Source organism: Anomaloglossus baeobatrachus, chromosome 6 (genome assembly GCF_048569485.1).
Source record: "Anomaloglossus baeobatrachus isolate aAnoBae1 chromosome 6, aAnoBae1.hap1, whole genome shotgun sequence".
NCBI classification, from domain to species: domain Eukaryota; kingdom Metazoa; phylum Chordata; class Amphibia; order Anura; family Aromobatidae; genus Anomaloglossus; species Anomaloglossus baeobatrachus.
The window spans coordinates 401,307,197-401,329,603 of NC_134358.1; the positions used below are offsets into that span (position 1 = coordinate 401,307,197).

At 50.4% G+C, this 22,407-nt stretch overlaps 1 protein-coding gene across 3 annotated transcripts in view; it reads left to right on the forward strand.

The window, feature by feature from the left end:
- The first annotated feature begins 784 nt into the window (after positions 1-784).
- The window catches only part of AOAH (acyloxyacyl hydrolase), a 201,198-nt gene continuing 179,575 nt past the window's right edge, over positions 785-22,407 (forward strand). For all 3 annotated transcript variants that reach the window (XM_075316585.1, XM_075316587.1, XM_075316586.1), the window contains exon 1: positions 785-1,202. In XM_075316585.1, coding sequence (XP_075172700.1) covers positions 1,055-1,202 — 148 coding nt within the window. In that variant the 5' untranslated portion in view covers positions 785-1,054. The remainder of the gene's footprint in view (positions 1,203-22,407) is intronic.

Sequence of the window (22,407 nt, forward strand, 5' to 3'; positions counted from 1 at the left end):
GGGAGTACTCCACCGTACTCGACCGGCAACCACACGCCTGGGCCCCCAGGCCACCGCTACAGTCTCTTTTCAGTATGGTTACATCCGTCTCCTCTTACTTCCACTTACAGACTTTCTGACCCCTCCTCCCTGGTTGTCGTCTAGTGTACTGGATTGGTTCCACGCCTACATGGCCATCCACTGGGTCCAACCCTAGTCTGTCACCAGTCTTTGGGATTGGGGAAAAATGGGGATTAGAATGAATGTGTTGCTGTTACCGGCACTGGTCTTCTGGGTCCCTGGGGGTAGGCCCTGCATCTTTGACAGGATACAGTACCTTGTAGCTCCTGATGGCTTCAGGGGCGCTACACCTTTCATAGTAAAACATAGATGTTTGTAATGAGTTATTTATTCTGCTTGTAGTTTGGGCGGCATGACTCATGGGAGTTCCCTTTAGGCTAAATTTAGAATTTTTTTTATAGCTTACAGGGTATCACATCTGATAACCACTCTTATTTGAAGCTGCACCTATATCTCATAACACGATGCATTTTAAGAAATGATGTCAATTCCATATTACTGTATATCACATGTGTCTTACATTTTTATGCAGGTCATTACTGAAACATTCACCCCTGTGCTTCCTTAGTTTAGGAAGAGAATGATATCTGTGTGTGGCTATGGGGCTGCGCTGCCCGGAGTTACCGGTTACACTCAGACTTGTCATGTTAGTAATTTCCCTTTTTGGTACATTGTGTGCCACCTTCTCACCATGTGACAGATAACGATGACAGTGACAGGAGGAAGTAGAGCCGGGCCGGCTGTTGTTTCTTGCACTTGTTAGAAAACTGTCAGCCTTTCGAAGGAATGTGTAGCTAGTGTTGTGTTCTTATAGATTGAGCTGTGGTAACATTTCCTGTTCTCTTACTGTATGTGTCCCAGGGCTGCATAACTGGTGTATTATCACTTTGCTGGGGTTTTACTTTTTTTTTTTGCATGTTGACTTCCTTCTGTAAGTCATCTGACAAGACCAGTAACAGATCTGTGCTTGTGCTGACCGTCAGAGATCTAGAACATGAAGGGACTAAGCCTCGTAGTATCCCTATTTTTCCTGCTGATGCTGATGGTTTTTATACAAAGCAGCAAATCAAGAACTATATTGTATCCAGAACAAGCACCAATAAATCCAGTGCAGGTATCCGGACAAAAAGTTTCTTGTATAGGTATGTACAGTTTTACTTTGATCATTTGCATAACATATTCTGACTTCTGTTTTAGGGTTAAGCGGGCTTTACACGCAACAACATCGCTAACGAGATGTCGTTGGGGTCCCGGAATTCGTGACGCACATCCGGCCTCGTTAGCGATGTCGTTGCGTGTGAAACGCATGAACGACCGTTAACGATCAAAATTACTCACCTAATCATTGATTGTTGACCAGTCGTTCTAATCCCGATTATCGTTGCTGTTGCTGGACGCAGGTTGTTCGTCGTTCCTGCGGCAGCACACATCGCTAATTTGTGACACCGCAGGAACGAGGAACATCACCGTACCTGCGGCCGCCCGCAATGAGGAAGGAAGAAGGTGGGCGGGATGTTCGGCCCACTCATCTCCGCCCTTCCGCTTCTATTGGGCGGCCGCTTAGTGATGCCGCTGTGACGCCGCATGAATCTCCCCCTTAGAAAGGAGGCGGTTCGCCAGCCACAGTGACGTTGCTAAGCAGGTAAGTTCGTGTGACGGGTGTAAGCGATGTTGTGCGCCACAGGCAGCGATTTACCCGTGACGCACAACCGATGGGGGCGGGTGCTTTCACCAGCGACATTGCTAGTGATGTCGCTGTGTGTTAAGCCCGCTTTAGAGTTAATTTTATTTTTGAATAGGCAGAAAGGAAATAAAAACAGTGTTTATCATATTTATTCAAATATGCTGACACTATAACACTTGATAGTTATATCAAGCTAAGGGTTCGCTCACACTAGTGTATAAATCCGATAAAAAAGGGATTGCACTTGGATTAATGGTATTCAATGAGTCGGTGCTGATCTGCAATTTTTTTGCAAATTCGATGGGTGCAAGAAAAAACCGGGCAGCACCCGGACAATCCTAGCGACATCCGATTTTTACAGATACATTACCATTGTATAGCATAAGACACTGTAAATGGTCCTAAAAATGATTGTTGAATAATAGCTACTCAGAAAAAAAATGCATATCATACAGATGGCGAGAAAATAAACTGCACACTCACATAGCGCTCACATGACATAGGGAATGACATACGCAGGACATTCGGCTAACTTATCTGGATGAAAATGGGACTGATATTTTATACGTTAGTATAAGCGAAACTTTAGAATCATGAATGGCACAGGAACTGGATGATTGTGCCATTAAAATGCCAAAAGTTGCAACATTTTTGTGCAATTTCCAAGTTGTGCAAAAATTTTGCAACTTTTCAATGTGATTTACACAACAATCCTGGAGTAATCGCTCTGATACATAGGAATCAAATTGTATAGAACTGTGTCTAATCAGCCAGCCAATTGGATTTTGAACATATACGGTCCTGTACTTGGTTCAGAACACCTAATGGATGTCGTCATAAATGATTCCAGCTCCTTCACCACACTGATCAGCACATGCAGCATAATAACACGAATCAGGAGGTGATATTGCGATTCATTGTGAAATAATGGAAAAGGTAACAGTGGAATTGTAAGAGACATGGGCTCCATTACAAATGTACAGATATATTTTATACACCACGTACCCTGACTGTCTGTGTTTCCTCTTAATATACAATATATTACAAAAGTGAGTACACCCCTCACATATTTGTAAATATTTTATTTGATTTTTTCATGGGACAATACTGAAGATATGCCACTTTGATGCAATGTAATGTAGTCAGTGTACAGTTTGCATAGCAGTGTAAATTTAGTGTGCCCTTAACATGGTACCAAAACCTTTTCACTTGTAACTTAAATAACCCAACACACAGCCATTAATGTCTAAACCGCTGGCAACAAAAGTGAAAACACCCCTAAGTGAAAATGGCCAATTGTGCCCAAAGTGTCAATATTTTGTGTGGCCACCATTATTTACAAGCACTGCCTTAAATCTCTTTGGCTTGGGGTTCACTAGAGCTTTAGAAGTTGCCATTGGAATCCTCTTCAAATTGGTCGACAATGGTGAGGCCTTTTCTAAGTGGAACCTGTCCTGTTAAACCGCTGTATGGTCTTGGCCACAATGCTGCAGCTCAGTTTCAGGGTGGTTGCAATATTTTTATAGCCTAGGCCATATTTATGTAGAGCAGCATTTCTTATTTTCAACTCATCAAAGAATTCTTTGCATGAGGAGGGTGGGGTGCCCGAATTAGGAAGCTACCGAAAAAAACGGTTACCTACCTTCCAGGGATGTAAAAAGAAATCTTTGGGCCCCATTGCAAAAGTCCTAATTGGCCCCCCTACCACACATAAAAGTATTGGTAGGTGGGGTGACTGTGCAAACATGCAGTCAAAGAAGGACATACCCACTACCTTCTTTTAGGCCGGTTTCAGACGTCCGTAACGTTTAATCAGGTACCAGTCACATGCATGGTTATGGTCACATGTGTGACATCCATGTTTGCATACGTGTGACACGTACCGGGTAAAACACGTGTCTCTGCAATGAAAAGATGTTCTATATTTACCTGTATCCAGCGATGCTGTCTTCTGCTCTGCTGCCTCCCGCTCTTAACCCCTGCTCATTATTTTCATTGATTATTCACTGACCGAGAATCTGGAAGCCGAAGCATTGCGGGGACAGCGCCGGACAGCAGCGCTGAGGACAGCACCACCGGGGACATCATCGGGGACATCGCCGGGGACATCACCGGGGACATCGCCGGTGACAGGTGAGTATACAGCAGTTTGTGCAGTGACATCCAGGGGGTCATCGGAGTTCCCAGTGAACTCTCATGAATTCCTGGAAGTCACCATCGTGACACTCGCTGTAGCGCAGTTGTTGCAGAGGGGGTCATCAGGAGGTCATCAGAGTTCACTGGTAAATCCGATGACCTCCTGGACGTCCCTGCACACACACTGCTGGCAGGATACTCACCTGTCACTAGCGATGTCCCCAGCGATGCTGTCCTCGGCGATGCTGTCCTCGGCGGTGCTGTATCCAGCACTGTCACTGCGATGCCCCTGTTCCCAGCTGCTCACTGCGGTGAATCAATGATAATAATGAGCGGGGGTCAGGAGCGGGAGGCAGTGTGAAGCCCCACAGGTGTTGTGTCGGTGCATTACCTTCAGGGACTCCACGCAGCTGGATCTGGTCACAGGTAGGAGATCTTCTTCTTGTCGTGACGCCACTCTCAGTATTGCGGTCAGTGGGGGACCGCCACTGCAGGTTGAGGGACGCCTGGGGCTGATGGTATGTGCAGTTAGTTGGAATAGCCTCCTGAGAGTGAGGCAAGCCCCAGGGCCCGATGTAGGTGCGTAGTACCACAAGGCGCAGAATAACTCCACACAGGCAGAATGTCTTTCAGGGTTTTTACTCACTTCAGGTGGCAGGGTGAGTAACCCGGGCGTAGCTGGGATGAACCAGGCGGGAACCAGGTGTCCTTCAGGCTGACTTGTGAGGGTGACTACTAACTCGCCTTCCTTAGCCCTTAGTGGTTTGGGGTGACCCCGACTTTGAGTCCCTATGGGGGTCACCCAGGGAAGTTGCTGAAGCCTCACTCCCCTTCGTTTGCCGTGTGCTTGTTGCCTGGGCCAGATCACTCCAGCTTCTTGCCTCCTGTGAGCTATGGGCCCTAACTGTGGCTACGTGGCTGCGGCTTTTGTGGTGTTGTGGCGTGGGCTTTGAGAGCCCCACACCGGCAGGTTTAGCAAAAGAAAGCTGGATCTATCTCCGCTTCGGGATCTGCCGCCCGGTTGGGCCTGGTACTCTCTAGCAGTCTCCTTACTTCCCACTCCGTGCTCTCTCTTTAGCTGAAGATGGATTTCGGGTAGCCCTCCTAGTTGACCGTTCTCCCCCGTCAGTAGCCACTGCGCGGGCGCTGTTAGACAGCAACAGCCCCACAGGTCTGCTCCTCACTGAGCCCTATGGAGTTCTGCTCTAACTGACTCACTGCCCCTCCTCTCCTGTTCTTGCCTACGCCACCTAGCAACCAGACTCTCTTACCACACCCCTTGAGAGGAGATGGAGGCTTTTGGCCCCCTCCACTATTCCAGTGAAGGTCAAGGCTTTTCCCCCTCCTGGGATCCCCAGGGGTCCTCTCATGGGTACATGTGTGAGACCTGATCACTATGCGCCTGTGTACCACACCCCTGTCAGCCTTCTGGATTACCTGTGTTGTACTGTCCCCAGCATGGGTGCAGTACTCAGTGGTGCCTGACCAGGTCAGGGGCGCCACATTCCCCCTTAGTTATCACCAGCACGTCCTCGGGCTGCAAGACAACATTTTAAAATGCATAAAACATTAAAACATGTAAAACATTTTTAAAAGCACCAGGTACCATACATCACCACCCTCCACCCACAAGTCCGTTAACCCACCCAAAACCCTTTCACGTTGGCCGCGGCTTCAGCCACTTCTGGCAGGATGTAGAGGCGGCTTACTTGGGCTGGTGGTCTTCAGGGTATACCTGGCCTGGTGGATCCGCGCCTTCAGCCTCTTCTGGCAGGATGCAGAGGCGGCCTCCACAGTTGGTGCTGACCAGGTACCCTCTTTGTGGTGGAGAGCCAGGCCCCATAAACAGGCATGCTCTCTGGTCGCAGGCGAGCCAAGGCCCTATATACGGACGGGCTCCTCCTGGTTGCAGACGAGCCAAGCCCCTAAACAGGCTGACTCTGGTGGTGGTGGTGCCCTCTGGTGTAACTATTTACACTGCAAGAGTTTGTGGCTATAGCCAGTTCATAGCCTTAAGGTTTATTTCTCACAATAGTTTTTGTGGGCACATTACTTGAACTTGAGAACGTTGCAAAACAAACTTTTTCAAAACTTTAACTGATAACTTCTTTCTTTACTTTACTCCTCCATTTCACCAGGGCTTGGGCCTGTAGGGCTGCGGCACCTGTTGCTTTCTTGCTCTTTGTCGTCGTCTGAGGTAGTCTCATCTGTAGGTTCCTTGTCTCTGCTTTCTTGATCTTCATCTGTTTCCTGTAGCATGGGGTGGCTGTAAGGTTTGCTGGTACATAGTGCTACGTCAAGCGCGTACAGTCCTCTTTCGCCTTGATGCATGGTAAACTGTACTGAATCCCCCATCTTTAGGTTTCTGCCAGGGTGTCCTCTAGGCAGATGAGCGCTCACATCTCTTCGGTTGACAAATATCCCTTCCTTCACACCAGGTGCTACAATGAATCCATATCCACTTCTCAAATTGAAATCCTCCACTACTCCTCTGCAAAGGGGTCCTCTGACCTGGGCTTTGGCTCTTCTCAGGAACCTTTTCTCCTGTAGGTCTCTGGCTGTGGCTTCTCTCTGCTCTGGAGACTGTGGTGCAGGGGACAGCGTTGTTCTGTTGCGACGCCTGGTCTTGCGGGCTGGGTTCTGCTGGGCTGTTACCTCAATGCCTGCAGGGCCCCAGGTGAGGTTTCTGGGCTGGTCTTCATCAGCAGACGGTGTCAAGTCCTCCTCATCCCAACGGGAATAGGGTAACATCTCCGGCTCTGAGTATTGCTCCACTGCCGGTGGCTCCGGAGTCAGCTCCTCAGCTTCCTGGCCTCCTCTCCCCCTTAGTTCTTCTTGGCACTCCTTTGGTGGCAGTGCTGGGGATGGGCTTTCTTCAGCAGGCCCAGGCGGGGGACTCTTTGGCGTGGTTGCTGTAGGGGTTGCCGGAACCCTCTTGGGGGTGTGCGGAGGGAGCAGATACCGATCCACCATCTCTTGTGGGAACTGGGCCTCTAGGTCAGCCTTCAGCTTCCAGTATTCGGGGTCCTCTCCTATCAGGGACTTCCTAGCAGGGACCTCTTTGGACTGGGGAGCGGTGTCTGCTCTGGCCTTGCAGGCCGGGGTAAATGGTGATGCAATCTCTTTGCGGGCCGCGCCCTGTATGGCGGCGGCCTGGTCTTGGCGGGCCGCGCCCGGCATGGCGGCGGCCTGGTCTTGGCGGGCCGCGCCCTGTTTGGCGGCGGCCTGGTCTTGGCGGGCCGCGCCCTGTATGGCGGCGGCCTGGATCGGCGTCGCAGCTGTGATGGGATCTGTGCAGGCTGGGCTGGGCGTCGCTGCAGGGACCGGGTCTTGGTGGGCCGAGCAGGGCATCGCTGCGGCGGCCGGGGCTTGGCGGGCCGCGCCTGGCGTGGCTGCGGCCTGGTTCAGCACCTCACTTGCGGCGCGGACGAGCGTTGCTGCGGCGGTGGGGTCTTGGCGGGCCGGGCCTAGCAGGGCGGCGGCCTGGGTCAGCGTTACGCCTGCGGCGCGGATGAGGGTCGCGGTGGCAGCCGGTTCTTTGCGGGCCGGGCAGGGCATCGCTGCGGCGGCCTGGGCTTGGCGGGCCGCACCTGGCGTGGCTGCGGCCTGGCTCAGCGTCGCCGCGCCGGGCGCCTCTTCAGGGACCGCGAGCGTGGCAGCAGGGGTCAGGGCATCCGGGCCGGCAGGGGTAATACTGGACTCACCCATCGGTGGCAGCATCGGGGTCTGAGTCGTCGCCGTCCGGTCTGGCACTCGTCGTGCGGTTCCCCTCTCATAGGCCTGAACCGCGGCAGCCATCTCCAGAAGTTCCATACGTTCTTCTCGGATCTGCTCCACGACCCGGGTCTCCAGTCGGTCGCAGAACTGGGCCAACTCCCGATACCACCAGGCAGCGGAGCCCGGTTCTGGGTTTCTGCGGTCAGACGCCATTTCTTCTGCGCCGTCTTCTGCACGATTTCCCAGCAGTGGACTCGCCGTTGCCTCTAGTAGCAAGCTGTTCAGTTTCCGCTCTGCCTCTTTCAGCAGCTCCTCTCCCAGCAGCAGGCTTCTGGCTCCCTTTCTGTCCCGACGTCTCTGGACGCTTCCACTCTCATAGCTGGCAAGGTCAGAACTCTGCAGGGGATCTCTGGGTAGCCACACCTCTTCGTGGGCGGTAACTTCTTCCAGCGCGGGCTGCTGTTGTTTTTCAGCGCGCTTTTCATGGTGGCAATATGGCGGCGCTTCCAATTTTCCAAGCGGACCGCCCAGGCACATGGTCACCTGTCTGGACAGGTCAAGTCCTTATCCTGTTCGTGACGCCAGATGTGAAGCCCCACAGGTGTTGTGTCGGTGCATTACCTTCAGGGACTCCACGCAGCTGGATCTGGTCACAGGTAGGAGATCTTCTTCTTGTCGTGACGTCACTCTCAGTATTGCGGTCAGTGGGGGACCGCCACTGCAGGTTGAGGGACGCCTGGGGCTGATGGTATGTGCAGTTAGTTGGAATAGCCTCCTGAGAGTGAGGCAAGCCCCAGGGCCCGATGTAGGTGCGTAGTACCACAAGGCGCAGAATAACTCCACACAGGCAGAATGTCTTTCAGGGTTTTTACTCACTTCAGGTGGCAGGGTGAGTAACCCGGGCGTAGCTGGGATGAACCAGGCGGGAACCAGGTGTCCTTCAGGCTGACTTGTGAGGGTGACTACTAACTCGCCTTCCTTAGCCCTTAGTGGTTTGGGGTGACCCCGACTTTGAGTCCCTATGGGGGTCACCCAGGGAAGTTGCTGAAGCCTCACTCCCCTTCGTTTGCCGTGTGCTTGTTGCCTGGGCCAGATCACTCCAGCTTCTTGCCTCCTGTGAGCTATGGGCCCTAACTGTGGCTACGTGGCTGCGGCTTTTGTGGTGTTGTGGCGTGGGCTTTGAGAGCCCCACACCGGCAGGTTTAGCAAAAGAAAGCTGGATCTATCTCCGCTTCGGGATCTGCCGCCCGGTTGGGCCTGGTACTCTCTAGCAGTCTCCTTACTTCCCACTCCGTGCTCTCTCTTTAGCTGAAGATGGATTTCGGGTAGCCCTCCTAGTTGACCGTTCTCCCCCGTCAGTAGCCACTGCGCGGGCGCTGTTAGACAGCAACAGCCCCACAGGTCTGCTCCTCACTGAGCCCTATGGAGTTCTGCTCTAACTGACTCACTGCCCCTCCTCTCCTGTTCTTGCCTACGCCACCTAGCAACCAGACTCTCTTACCACACCCCTTGAGAGGAGATGGAGGCTTTTGGCCCCCTCCACTATTCCAGTGAAGGTCAAGGCTTTTCCCCCTCCTGGGATCCCCAGGGGTCCTCTCATGGGTACATGTGTGAGACCTGATCACTATGCGCCTGTGTACCACACCCCTGTCAGCCTTCTGGATTACCTGTGTTGTACTGTCCCCAGCATGGGTGCAGTACTCAGTGGTGCCTGACCAGGTCAGGGGCGCCACAGCAGCAGAGACGGAGACAGCATCGCTGGGGAGAGGTAAATATAGAAAATCTTTTAATTTAAAAACCCTTGTTTTCTCTGGTCTGTGTCACACTGATCTCACACGGATCACATCAGTGTGTGGTCCGTGTGACACCCGTGCTGCCGAAGAAAAAACGGGCATGTCTCCGTGTGAAATAGCGGGGCCACACGGTCCGTGTGAAAACACGGCCATGTGAGTACACAATAGGATAACATAGGTACGTGTGACATCCGTGTTAAAAACTGATGTCACATGTACCTAAAACACGGACGTCTGAAACCAGCCTAAGACACTGAAAGGGACCTGCATTGCAACACTTACACAGTATTTTTGCCCCTTTTCTTGCCCCTTAGTATACTCATCCACTACGTTACCAGTTTCATGGCTCCCATACAGTATAATGCCAACAAATGTCCTACACTCACAGTATGATGGCATTTCACATAGTAAAAGGGCCCTCACAGCTCCCTTAAGGACCAAGTCATTTTGCATGTTTGCGTCTTCCTTTTTCCCTCCCCTTCTTCCAAAAGCTGTAACTTTTTTATATTCCCTCTGACAAACCCATATGAGTGCTTGTGTTTTTGTGGGAGTAGTTGTCCTGTTGTGTAACACCATCCATTTCATCCTACAGTTTAAAGGAAAATGGAAAAAAAAAATTCAAGTGAAGTGAAATTGTAAAAAAAGCCAATTCCACAATAGTTTATTGGGCGTTCATTCTGCAGTAAAAATGACCTGGACACATGATTGTGCAGGTCAGGACGATTATGCAGGTATCAAACATGTATTTTTTTTATTTAGTTATTAAAAAACACCTCAGAACTTCATTAAAATAAAATTAACTTAAGTGGTCAGGCTTGCATTTTGTGATCTTTTTGAACCTGATGTTTGTATTGACGCTGTTTTGGGGACGATATCATGCTATGATTGAGTCTTATTGCATTTTTTTGTGGAGTTCCAGCAACTAAAAACCCACAATTCTGTCAGTTTTCTTAACAGTTTTTACCCGAGTCAATTAATTTTATATTTTGATGCATTCAACTTTTTATGAACACGTTGATATAAATTGTGTAACTATTACATTTCTTTATTGTTGGAGGTGATTGTAATATTTATATATTTTTTTACATTTTTAAACCTTTTTTAATTTTATTTATTTGAGGATCTTGAACCTGCGATTGTCTGATTGCTTATTTAGTATTGCCATAGTAATGCTATGTATAGTAAAATCTTTGTCTTCTATGATGCCAAGCACTGGCAAAATCAGATGACAGAAACAATCGCAATCGCAATGTGAAGCTGATGGCTGCCCAAACCAACGTGCAAATTGGATTGTGGTGCTTAAATACCGCAATCAGCTATTGACAGTGGCATTTAAGAGTTTGGCATACACGATGCTGTAAAGACAGATGTTAGCGATATCTAATATATAAAGCTGAATGTGTGTGTGTGTGTGTGTATGTCCGGGATTGGCATCTGCACCGTCGCAGCTACAGCCACAAATTTTTGCACACTCACACGTCTGGACCCCGAGAGCTTCATAGGCTATGTTGTGAGGCGAAATTTTAATCCTGCGCGTTCCAATTTACCAATCAATTTTGCCCCTATCTACATAATGGGGAAAAAGTGAAACGAAAAGTGTATCCGCACCGTCGCATTTACAATCACGAAATTTTGCACAGACACCTCATGTGACCCAGGGAACGTCGTAGACTATGTTTTGACAGGAAAATTTAACCCCGTGCTTTACAGTTACTCTCCAAAAAACCTACAGGTTATTAGTAGGAGCTGTGATTGGTTGCTATAGGAACAAAACACATTCTTAGTATAAGAAGCTTATATGTGAGGTAATAAGATGTCGGTGGGGAGACGGATAGAGAGAGACAGACAGAGAGACAGACAGAGAGACAGACAGAGAGACAGACAGAGAGACAGACAGGGAAAGAGACAGAGATATAGAGACAGACAGGGATAGAGACAGACAGCGACAAACAGTGAAAGAGAAAGACAGAGACAGACGGTGAAAGAGACAGACAGAGACAGACCTGGAAAGAGACAGACCTGGAAAGAGACAGACAGAGACAGACCTGGAAAGAGACAGACCTGGAAAGAGACAGATGGGGAAAGAGACAGCCAGACATGCAGACAGGGACAGAGACAGGCAGACAGGGAAGGAGGAGACAGCCAGAGAGACAGACAAAGATAGATGGGGAAAGACCACAGACCTTGATAGAGACAGACGGGGAAAGAGACAGAGAAATAGAGACAGACAAGGAAAGAGACAGACAGAGACAGGCAGACAGGGAAAGAGACAGATAGGAAAAGACACAGACAAAGAGACGGGGAGACAGACGGGGAAAGAGACCGACCTGGGAAAGAGACAGACCTAGAAAGAGACAGATGGGGAAAGAAACAGAGAGATATAGACAGACAAAAAAAAAACAGACAGACAGAGATAGGCAGACGGGGAAAGAGACAGACAGGGAAAGAGACAGACGGGGAGAGAGACAGACCTGGAAAGAGACAGACGGAGAAAATTACTTGGCCAATTTAGTTAAATCTGTGTGGAATATCTGTGGTGTTGAAATATATGTTGTGAAATGCTTCTATTAGCTTAGTTTTTGCCTTTTAATAATTACATTTCTATCTATTTGTTTTGTGGTTTTTGTGTGTAAAATACATTTTTGTTAATACATTCTATTTTGTTAACAACAGTTATTAACCCGGGAGAAGCCGGGTAGTAAAGCTAGTAAATAATATAACCAGTGTCTGTCCTGTGTGGAGCCTGTTCTGCATCTGAGTCCCCTCCAAAGTTCCTGACACACTCTATGATGAATATATCAAGGAGTTGTTCACTACTCACAACTTTAACACTGACGACCTATCTTTATGATAGGTCATCAATGTCAGATCGGCTGGGGTCTGACACCCCGCACCCCTGATCAGCCGGGCTCATTGCTTGCGGTGGCAGCAGACAGTCAGAAATGCTCAGTGCCAGAGCTTCTCTGTCTTCTGATAACAGCAGCGGCCAGGTACTGTACATCCACTTCTTATTGATTTCAATGGGAGGTTAATGTGCAGTACCTGGCCTTAGCCACTATGAGTTGATGGGGCAGCTCCAGAACAGAGCACTTCCAGCCGGCTGCTACCACCGCCGGCACTGAGAACGGCTGATCAGTGGAGGTGCCAGGAGTCGGATCCCAGTTGATCAGTCTTTAATGACCTATCCTAAGGAAAGGCCATGAATGTTAAAGTGCTGGACAACCTTTCAGCTTGCTATAAAATCCTGATAAGCACAGTTTGTGCCTCCTGCATCACCTCCTAGAGAAGGATAGGGTTGGTTGTGCCCTATCTGACCCATGAACAGCTCTATCCTTAAGATTCAAGTTCATGTTTTTCAAGGCAATTCGGAAGTGTGAATAAACACCTCTGGGAACCTTGAGAATGGCTCTGTCCTGTCATGGGTCAGATAGGGCACAACTAGCCCTATCCTTTTCTGCAGGTGGCGAGGTAGGGGGAGACTGGCACAAAAAGCGCACTGGCAAAATCATGATTTATTGCTACTGTTTAGTACCTAACAAAATCCTCAGGGAGCCTGTCAGTGTGCACACTATTTTCTCTAATACTAGTATGCTCATAGTATGTGTCGCGGGCGGGGAGGAGGGTGTCAGCACACCGCGCTCACCCCTTCTGCTCGGGTCCGGCAGTTGCTCCTGGTGGCTCGAGCCGTGGGCCGGATCCCGGGGTGTCTCGAGCGACACTCCTCGCCCGTGAGTGAAAGGGGGTGTTTGTTGGGTGTGGGGATTGTTATAGTTCGTGACGCCACCCACGGTTGTGGTGATTGCACCACCGCTGCTCAATGTGGGGGTCCCGGGGATGGTGATGCGGAGCAGCCAGGTGTTGTGTTGCCCCTCCGTGGGTAGGGGTTGGTGATCCCGGGGCCCGGTGATGAGATGTGAAGTGTAGGGCCTGGAGGGCGCAGGGACGCGGGGGCAGCGCTGTGCCTTGCGGCACTATGGTACTCACTCAGCCTGACACACGGACACAGTTTGTACGGTAAACCAACGGCTGGTAGGACGGTCCCACAGACGGCTGCACCTGCACTCCCGGTAGGTAACGGTGACGTTTCTCTTCCTTGCACCTATGTTGTCTGATGGTAGCGGTGGATTCCCTCCGGTTACCCGCTCCCCGACTGCAATCTGGGCCGGAGGAGCTCTACACTTTGCCCGCAGGCGCTGGCCCTGGGGAAACTGGTGCCCTGGCGGTGGCGGTGTCTCCCCGGTAATGGTCGGGCTGTTGCCGTCAATCGGGACTTGGTTGCTGGGGGATCTGCGTCCCCGTCACTGACGGATTTGGCAAATCTGGCAACTCCTAGCCTTGCCGGGGTCCGAGAGGCCCCTGCCCTGGTGCTGACTGTCCTTCGGAACACTGCTCCAGACCACCGGGCACACAGCCAACGGGGTCCTTCCAGGAACTTCCAAACTGTCCCCCTCCAAACAGTCACCGCCGTCGCTGACCTTGCTGTTCTAGCCCTACACAAAGCTGGGCTCTCAGGCTTTCTTTCTCTTCAGTCACTTTACTTGCTTTTCCTCCTTTACTACTTTCACTTTCACTTTCTGAACTCCTCTACTTAGCTCCTCACACTTGCCCTGCCTGGGCTATCTGCCTGGTTACTTCCTGCCTCCAGTGTTGTGAGCTCCTTGGTGGGCGGAGCCAACCGCCTGGCCCACCCCCTGGTGTGCATCAACAGACTCCTGGAGCAAGGCAACAAGGATTTCTGGTTAGCAGGTGTGCCTACCTGGAGTGTGGGGTGTGGTGGTGTTGTGACCTGTGTCCCCTGGCTTGCCCAGGGCGACACATTCCCCCTTAGCAAAATGCAGACCGTCCGCGGGCTGACGTCCTACACCGGTTTTATTTTTCTGTAAAAGGGGATAACAAGGGTTAAACAAACATAAATAACATTTTTAATCAACAACTCTTCCCAAACGGGAGGCACATTTTCTTAAACGTTGCAACGGTATACGGTCACGGTTTCCGCTCTCTCCCACCCAAGCAACCTGGCCCTGATGCTGCCCCTAAAACCCAGGCAGCACCCCTTGACCCACAGTCCAGCACAAGTTACCCGAGCGGGATCTGTCCTTCCCCTCCAGAGGGTGGCCACCGGTTCCTTTGGTGGCTGGGCCCTGGCCTGCTCTGCTCAGGGCCCTCCCTCCAACCTGCCTCTCCGGAGGCGGCATTGCGGAAACGGTAACGGTACCCAACATATTTACAAGCCACTTAACGTTTGTGGTTGCCCTGCGAGTTCACGGGCTTGTCCATGGATAGTTCCCATGCAAATTAAACTTTAAACGGTCCCCACGGGGACAACGGTGCCGGCTCCAGCCGGTTGCAAATCACACGGTGAATCAGGTGAAAACTCGGTTAAATCAGTGTTTTTCCATTTTTCAAAACTTTCAACTTTTTAAACAGACAATAAACTTCAGTGATGGTCCCAACGGGGACGGTGCAGCGGGCATCCGCTGCCCTACTCCGGCTCCTCTGCTAAGGCGAACCCATCCTCTGCCACCAGCACACCAAACAGGCACTGACATGCCTGCTGTGACAGGGGTACCCGGTACCCATTTCCACCGGTACGCGGGGTATGATAAACCACGGGGTCCCCCACATAGCGGGAGCGCTCAATTGCTCCTTCAGCCGCAACAGCGGACCTGGAGCTGGGGCAGGAGTCGTCATCTCTTAGTCCTGCGTCAGGCGGGTTGCCGCCAGCTGCCGCAGCCTCCTGGCCTCCATCATCCAACACTTCAGCCCCTTCTGCAGTAGCATGGAGCAGCATAGTAGGCGAGTTTATACTGAGGCGCCTTGTAAGTGACGGCAAGGGCGATGCATAGGCCGAGACTAGGCCGGGCCCCTCAGCCGCAGCGGCCGGTCCAGGCAGGACATAGGGACGTGGGTCACCAGTCGGTTCTACTACATCCATTCCCCCTCCGTACCTCGGGGCAGTCGTAGTCAGCATCTCCACTTCGCTGGTCCACTGCTCCATCATCTGAAGGATTTGTTCCTGCTGACGCTGGTGAAACTGTATCACCCGGGCCTTCATCCAGGCCACGGTCCCGGGCTCAGGGTCTGGCACAGTCTCTATTGGGTCGTCTGGCACCACGCTGTTAAGGGGCCGCGGTTCTAGCGGTTCCCCTTGGGGCACTTCAGGGCCGTCCTGGACGTCTGCAGCAGGCTGGTCCGCCGGAGCGGCTGGGCAGGGTATCGCTACCGATTGGGCAGGTAGCGGGCCTAATGGCGGGGCGGCAGCAACTATCACGGGTAGCGGGGAGAGAGGCAGGGTGAGCGGAAGCCGGCCGGGCCCCTCAGCTCCAACGGCCGATCCTTCAGGAATACAGGGGCGTGGGTCGCTTACCCGCTCCTCCAAATCCTCTTCCGCCTCGCGTCTCCACATAGCAGCCACCACGTCCGCCATGTCGGTCTCCCACTCCTCCAGGAGGAGTTGCATCTGGGCCTGCAGACGGTTACTCAGCGGGACGGTCCGGTCCCTCAACCACGTCGCCGTGTCGGGCGCAGGGGCTTCTTCGTTGGGAGCTGGGTGGTACATCTTGGCACTCGTGCCTTCCAGGAACTGGGTATCTTTGCAGAGTCCTGGCGTCCCTGCTCTCATAGCCGCGGCTACATGCGGCCAGCCGCCATCGCGTCCCCCTTAGCTCTTTTCGGCCCCTCCTCTCTCGGGGCGGGGTTTTGGCCTTCGCGCCTCTACTGCTCGAGAACACGCTCGAGCGGGAACTTTTCGCGCCAAAGATGGCGGCTTCTGAAATTTTTCTGCCGGATGCCTCCGGCGGTAACAAGGCGCACCTCTACCCAACGGCAGAGCGGTAAGATCCTGTTCGTGACGCCAAGTTGTCGCGGGCGGGGAGGAGGGTGTCAGCACACCGCGCTCACCCCTTCTGCTCGGGTCCGGCAGTTGCTCCTGGTGGCTCGAGCCGTGGGCCGGATCCCGGGGTGTGTCGAGCGACACTCCTCGCCCGTGAGTGAAAGGGGGTGTTTGTTGGGTGTGGGGATTGTTATAGTTCGTGACGCCACCCACGGTTGTGGTGATTGCACCACCGCTGCTCAGTGTGGGGGTCCCGGGGATGGTGATGCGGAGCAGCCAGGTGTTGTGTTGCCCCTCCGTGGGTAGGGGTTGGTGATCCCGGGGCCCGGTGATGAGATGTGAAGTGTAGGGCCTGGAGGGCGCAGGGACGCGGGGGCAGCGCTGTGCCTTGCGGCACTATGGTACTCACTCAGCCTGACACACGGACACAGTTTGTACGGTAAACCAACGGCTGGTAGGACGGTCCCACAGACGGCTGCACCTGCACTCCCGGTAGGTAACGGTGACGTTTCTCTTCCTTGCACCTATGTTGTCTGATGGTAGCGGTGGATTCCCTCCGGTTACCCGCTCCCCGACTGCAATCTGGGCCAGAGGAGCTCTACACTTTGCCCGCAGGCGCTGGCCCTGGGGAAACTGGTGCCCTGGTGGTGGCGGTGTCTCCCCGGTAATGGTCGGGCTGTTGCCGTCAATCGGGACTTGGTTGCTGGGGGATCTGCGTCCCCGTCACTGACGGATTTGGCAAATCTGGCGACTCCTAGCCTTGCCGGGGTCCGAGAGGCCCCTGCCCTGGTGCTGACTGTCCTTCGGAACACTGCTCCAGACCACCGGGCACACAGCCAACGGGGTCCTTCCAGGAACTTCCAAACTGTCCCCCTCCAAACAGTCACCGCCGTCGCTGACCTTGCTGTTCTAGCCCTACACAAAGCTGGGCTCTCAGGCTTTCTTTCTCTTCAGTCACTTTACTTGCTTTTCCTCCTTTACTACTTTCACTTTCACTTTCTGAACTCCTCTACTTAGCTCCTCACACTTGCCCTGCCTGGGCTATCTGCCTGGTTACTTCCTGCCTCCAGTGTTGTGAGCTCCTTGGTGGGCGGAGCCAACTGCCTGGCCCACCCCCTGGTGTGCATCAACAGACTCCTGGAGCAAGGCAACAAGGATTTCTGGTTAGCAGGTGTGCCTACCTGGAGTGTGGGGTGTGGTGGTGTTGTGACCTGTGTCCCCTGGCTTGCCCAGGGCGACACATATGCATGATACTGTCAGTGAAGGCTGAGGGGAAAAAAAGCTCAATAGGGTCTTATCTAATGAACATACAAATAAAAGTAATAAGGGAATGTGCTCACCTTATTGGGTTGTGTGTCACACAACCAGATTCAAAGCATGTAATCAGCTGCTGCAGAGTCCATGTGCTAAACAAGACGAAGCAGATCAGGAACAAAGTTGATGTGGAACTGTTACTGCGCTCCTGAAGATATGACATAAATCCAGAAAGATTGAATGAAGATTGTTTTATTCACCGCGTTTCAAAGTGTTTCCCCACTTCTTCATCAGGAAGTCCTTTGATTAAAGTGGTGGATTTCAAGATGAAGAAGTGGGGTGACACTTTGAAACGTGTTGAAAAAAACAACCCTAATTCAGTTTTCCTGGACTTATTTCATATCTTTAGCAGCACAGTAACAGTTCCACATCATTCCTGATCTGATATTGTCAGTGAGTACATCAGTCAACTCACTGAGTGTGCTGGTCTGGAGCCCACCCTGACATCCATCAAGATGCTTCTCTAGTATGCTCAGTCTGATGTTCACTTGCTAAGCTTTATCACAGACTCACTCCAGCCCCAACCCTAGGCTACTGCTTCTGCGCGATGATGCCTGGTAATAATACCGCCCGGATAGTATGATTGAAAATCCCACCCCACCTTCGGCTCACTCACTCAAGCTGCCTGTCATAATGAAGCTCCTCCTTTCTACTCCCCCTAAACATCAGTCCTGTTTAAAGTTTGGACTGTGCGTTTGCCATAAGATGTTTATAGGGAAAATTGTGTCAGCAGGCTCCCTGAGCTCATGGGCCCTGTAGCGTACCCTTGGTACTTTCCATACTTGTGAAAATCTGATGAAAACAAACTCACTTGAGGTCCAATGGACTGCATGCGACTCATCTAATATATAAAGCTGAGTGTATATGTGTATATATGTGAGTATGTCCGCTAAAGGAATCCGCACCGTCACGTTTACAATCACAAAATTTTGCACAGGCACTCCATGTGACTCAGGGAACGTCATAGACTATGTTTGGGATGTGAAAATGTAACCCCGTGCTTTACAGTTACTCTTCAAAAAACCTGCCTTTATTAAACCATGTAGAAGGCGAATCAACCTTAGACCATGTAGAAGGCGCTTGTACGCTGAAACGCGTAGTCCAAGCAGGCTACCACTCCTAATCTCTTTCCTTCACCGCCCAGAAGTGTGGCTCCAATTTTATGGAAGTTTTTCAAAATAAAGATTTGCAAATGCAAAAATTTTTTTAATATATATCTGCATCCTCAAATTTGTCCGCTGGAATTATAAAGTTTTTTCATTTATTAAAGTCAATAGAGCTGCGAGCTACAGGTCATTAATAGGATCAGTGATTGGTTGCTATAGGAACAAAATAAATTGTTAGTATAAGAAGTGTATGTGTGAAGTAATAAGATGTCGGTGGGGAGATGGATAGAGAGACAGAAAGAGATAGAGAGACAGACAGTCAAAGAGATTGACAGAGACAGACAGGAAAAGAGAGAGACAGACAGGGAAAGAGACAGGCACAGACAGACATATAAAGAGAGAGGCAGACAGGGAAAGAGAGAGACAAGGAAAGAGACAGAGACAAGGAAAGAGATGGGGAAAGAGACAGAGACAGACGGGAAAAGAGAAAGACGGGGAACGAGAAAGATGGGGAACGAGACAGACGGGGGACAAGACAGACCTGGAAGAGACAGACGGGAAAAGAGACAGATGGAGAAAAAGACAGACGGAGAAAGAGACAGACGGAGAACAAGACAGATGGGGAAAGAGACAGACAGGGAAAGAGACAGACCTGGAACGAGACAGACCTGGAATGAGACAGACGGGGAAAGAATCAGATGGGGAAAGAGACAGACAGACACAGAGATAGAGAGAGACAGACACAGACAGACACAGAGATAGAGAGAGACACAGACACAGACAGACACATAGAGAGAGAGACAGACATAGAGAGAGACAGACACAGAGATAGAGACAGACAGACACAGAGATAGAGACAGACAGACACAGAGATAGAGAGAGATAGACAGACTGATACAGAGACAGAGTAAAGGTGGTGTCACACACAGCGACAACGACAACGACGTCGCTTCTACGTCACCATTTTCTGTGACGTTGCAGCCACGTCCTGTCGCTGTCGCTGTGTGTGACATCCAGCAACGGCCTGGACCTTGCTGTGAGGTTGCCGGTCGTTGCTGAATGTCCAGCTTCATTTTTTGGCCGTCGCTCTCCCGCTGTGATGCACACATCGCTGTGTGTGACAGCGAGAGAGCGACAAAATGAAGCGAGCAGGGAGCAGGAGCCGGCGTCTGGCAACTGCAGTAAGCTGTAACCAGGGTAAACATCGGGTAACCAAGGGAAGACCTTTCCCTGGTTACCAGATATTTACCTTCGTTACCAGCGTCCGCATTCGCTGCCAGTGCCGGCTCCTTCTCTCTGCACATGTAGCTGCAGTACACATCAGGTAATTAACCCGATGTGTACTGTAGCTAGGAGTGCAGGGAGCCAGCACTAAGCGGTATGCGCGGCTTTCTGCTCTCTGCACATGTAGCTGCAGTACACATCGGGTAATTAACCCGATGTATACTGTAGCAAGGAGAGCAGGGAGCCAGCGCTAAGCGGTGTGCGCGGCTCCCTGCTCTGTGCACATGTAGCACAGCATCGTTATGATCGCTGCTGCTTCTGCTGTGTTTGACAGCTAAGCAGCGATCATAACAGTGACTTACAAGGTCGCTGTTACGTCACAGAAAATGGTGACGTAACAGCGACGTCGTTGTCGCTGTCGCTATGTGTGAACCCAGCTTTAGAGATAGACACAGACAGAGATAGACAAAGCCAACAGACATGGATAGAGACAAAGACACACATGGGTAGAGATAGACACACAGACCGACAGGTAGGGAAAGAGACAGACAGAGAGACAGACACACAGGGAAAGAGACAGACAGAGAGACAGACACACAGAGACAGACAGAGACAGACAGACAGAGACAGACAGAGACTGGGAGAGAGACAGAGAGAAATTTACTATCCCGGGCAATGCCCGGGTACTACAGCTAGTTAAAGTATAAAAATAACCAAATCCAGTCCATTAATCATGTTTACTGACATTATTGTTTCCAGTATTAATGCTTTGGTGCCCAAATATATTAGTACACAGGTGTAAAGCTGTCCAATGCATGAGGTCCAACCAGTTACATCCTGTGATGCGCATAGGGCATATCTTGTCATGCCCCTCAGTCACTGCTGGCAGCACGCTTACACTGAGAACCCATTAGTTGGACTTCATACGCAGGACAGCTTTACACGTTCTCGTCTTGAGTAAACTGGACTCATGCTACTAAAAACATGGCAGTCTATGTGCACTGACCGACCTAGTGTTACAGATAATTCAGTGGACATTGATAAGCGCAGTCTGCCTGCCTAAACTGGGTAGTAATTGACTGACAATAGAAAAATATTTACCTGTAAATATTATCAGTAAATATGTGTTGCAGCAGTCATTTGTGATGGCACTGCTCAGCATTAGCCACCTGGGGCAACCAGTGCCCACTGTACTTGTATTCAGCACTATGTGTGCACATAATACCTGCTATTTGGATTAGCAAAGATATTAGTAAAGATAATTTCCTGTCCTGACGCATGATCACTGTTCCAATTCTATCAATGTTCAATGTTACAGACACAGAGCTGTGGTCAGTAAGTGAGGAGATAGCGCCTGCAGGCAGGATATGCGGAAGATTTAATCCCACTTTCCTGCGTGTTCAGCAGTCAGGGCCTGTGAACCCCAAAACGCGTTTCATTTTAATACAGTAGTAATAGCATACATCCCTTTTCCATACCTGTAGTTGGATCCTGCACCTCATATGATGTATCCAATCTTCGCCGCCTTAAAAAAGAAGTTTCTATCTGGAAAGGCTCACCATCTACAGCAGAGGGTTTGAGACATCATGTGCATTTAACTTCTTACTTTGTGTCCTCACTAGTATCGTGCCCTCTATAACACAGCCCCCTAAATTCAGCCTCTGTTTACCATCACAAATGTGTAAGTGTTCCAAGCTTAAGTGTTCTATTTCTATGAGCACCTCTTCCTACTTTGTATTTATTAATTCATTTAAGGTCAAAATAAAGAAAATAAAAAAAATATACTTACAATGAGTACTCAGATCTACTGTATGCACCAATGGTTTGTCTGATTCATTTTATTGGAATGGCTTAGCTTCACTCAGAATGTGGGAGATTGTGACAATAAATAAAAGCTTGATACATGAATAAAGGGCCATAATGGAATCTGACAGCAAGTAGAAAAATATTTTACAAAGAGAAAGGTAGTTACCTGATATGGCCGTAAACAACAGTTCTATTGATGATATCACACAATGTGTAGGGGGAACACATACAAGGTTAAACATAATCATACAAAATATGTATATGCCCACCTGGTTGACATAGTTTATATAAAGTTGTGGCCAAAAGTGTTGAGACTGACACAAATTTTGATTTTCACAAAGTTTGTTCCGTCAGTGTTTTTATATCTATTAGTCAGGTGTTTCTATGCTTACTGAAGTACAATTATAAGCATTTCCACATTTATTGACAAATAGTATCATAGAATGGTAGAGTTGGAAGGATTGTCAAGGGCCATCGGGTCCAACCCCCTGCGAGTGCAGGCTTTCCTAAATCATCCCAGCTATATCTTTATCCAGCTTCCACTTGAAGATTTCCATTGATGGAGGGCTCACTACCTCCCGTGGTCGCCTGTTCCACTCAACTGTTCCAAGTTCATGTAATGGCCCCAACACAGCAAGACCGGCCAATTTCCTTGATGAAGGGGCGTTACAGAGTCAGATGCTCCCAATTCATGATGAAGTGAATGCATCTTCATGAATCAATAGCGTCTGATAA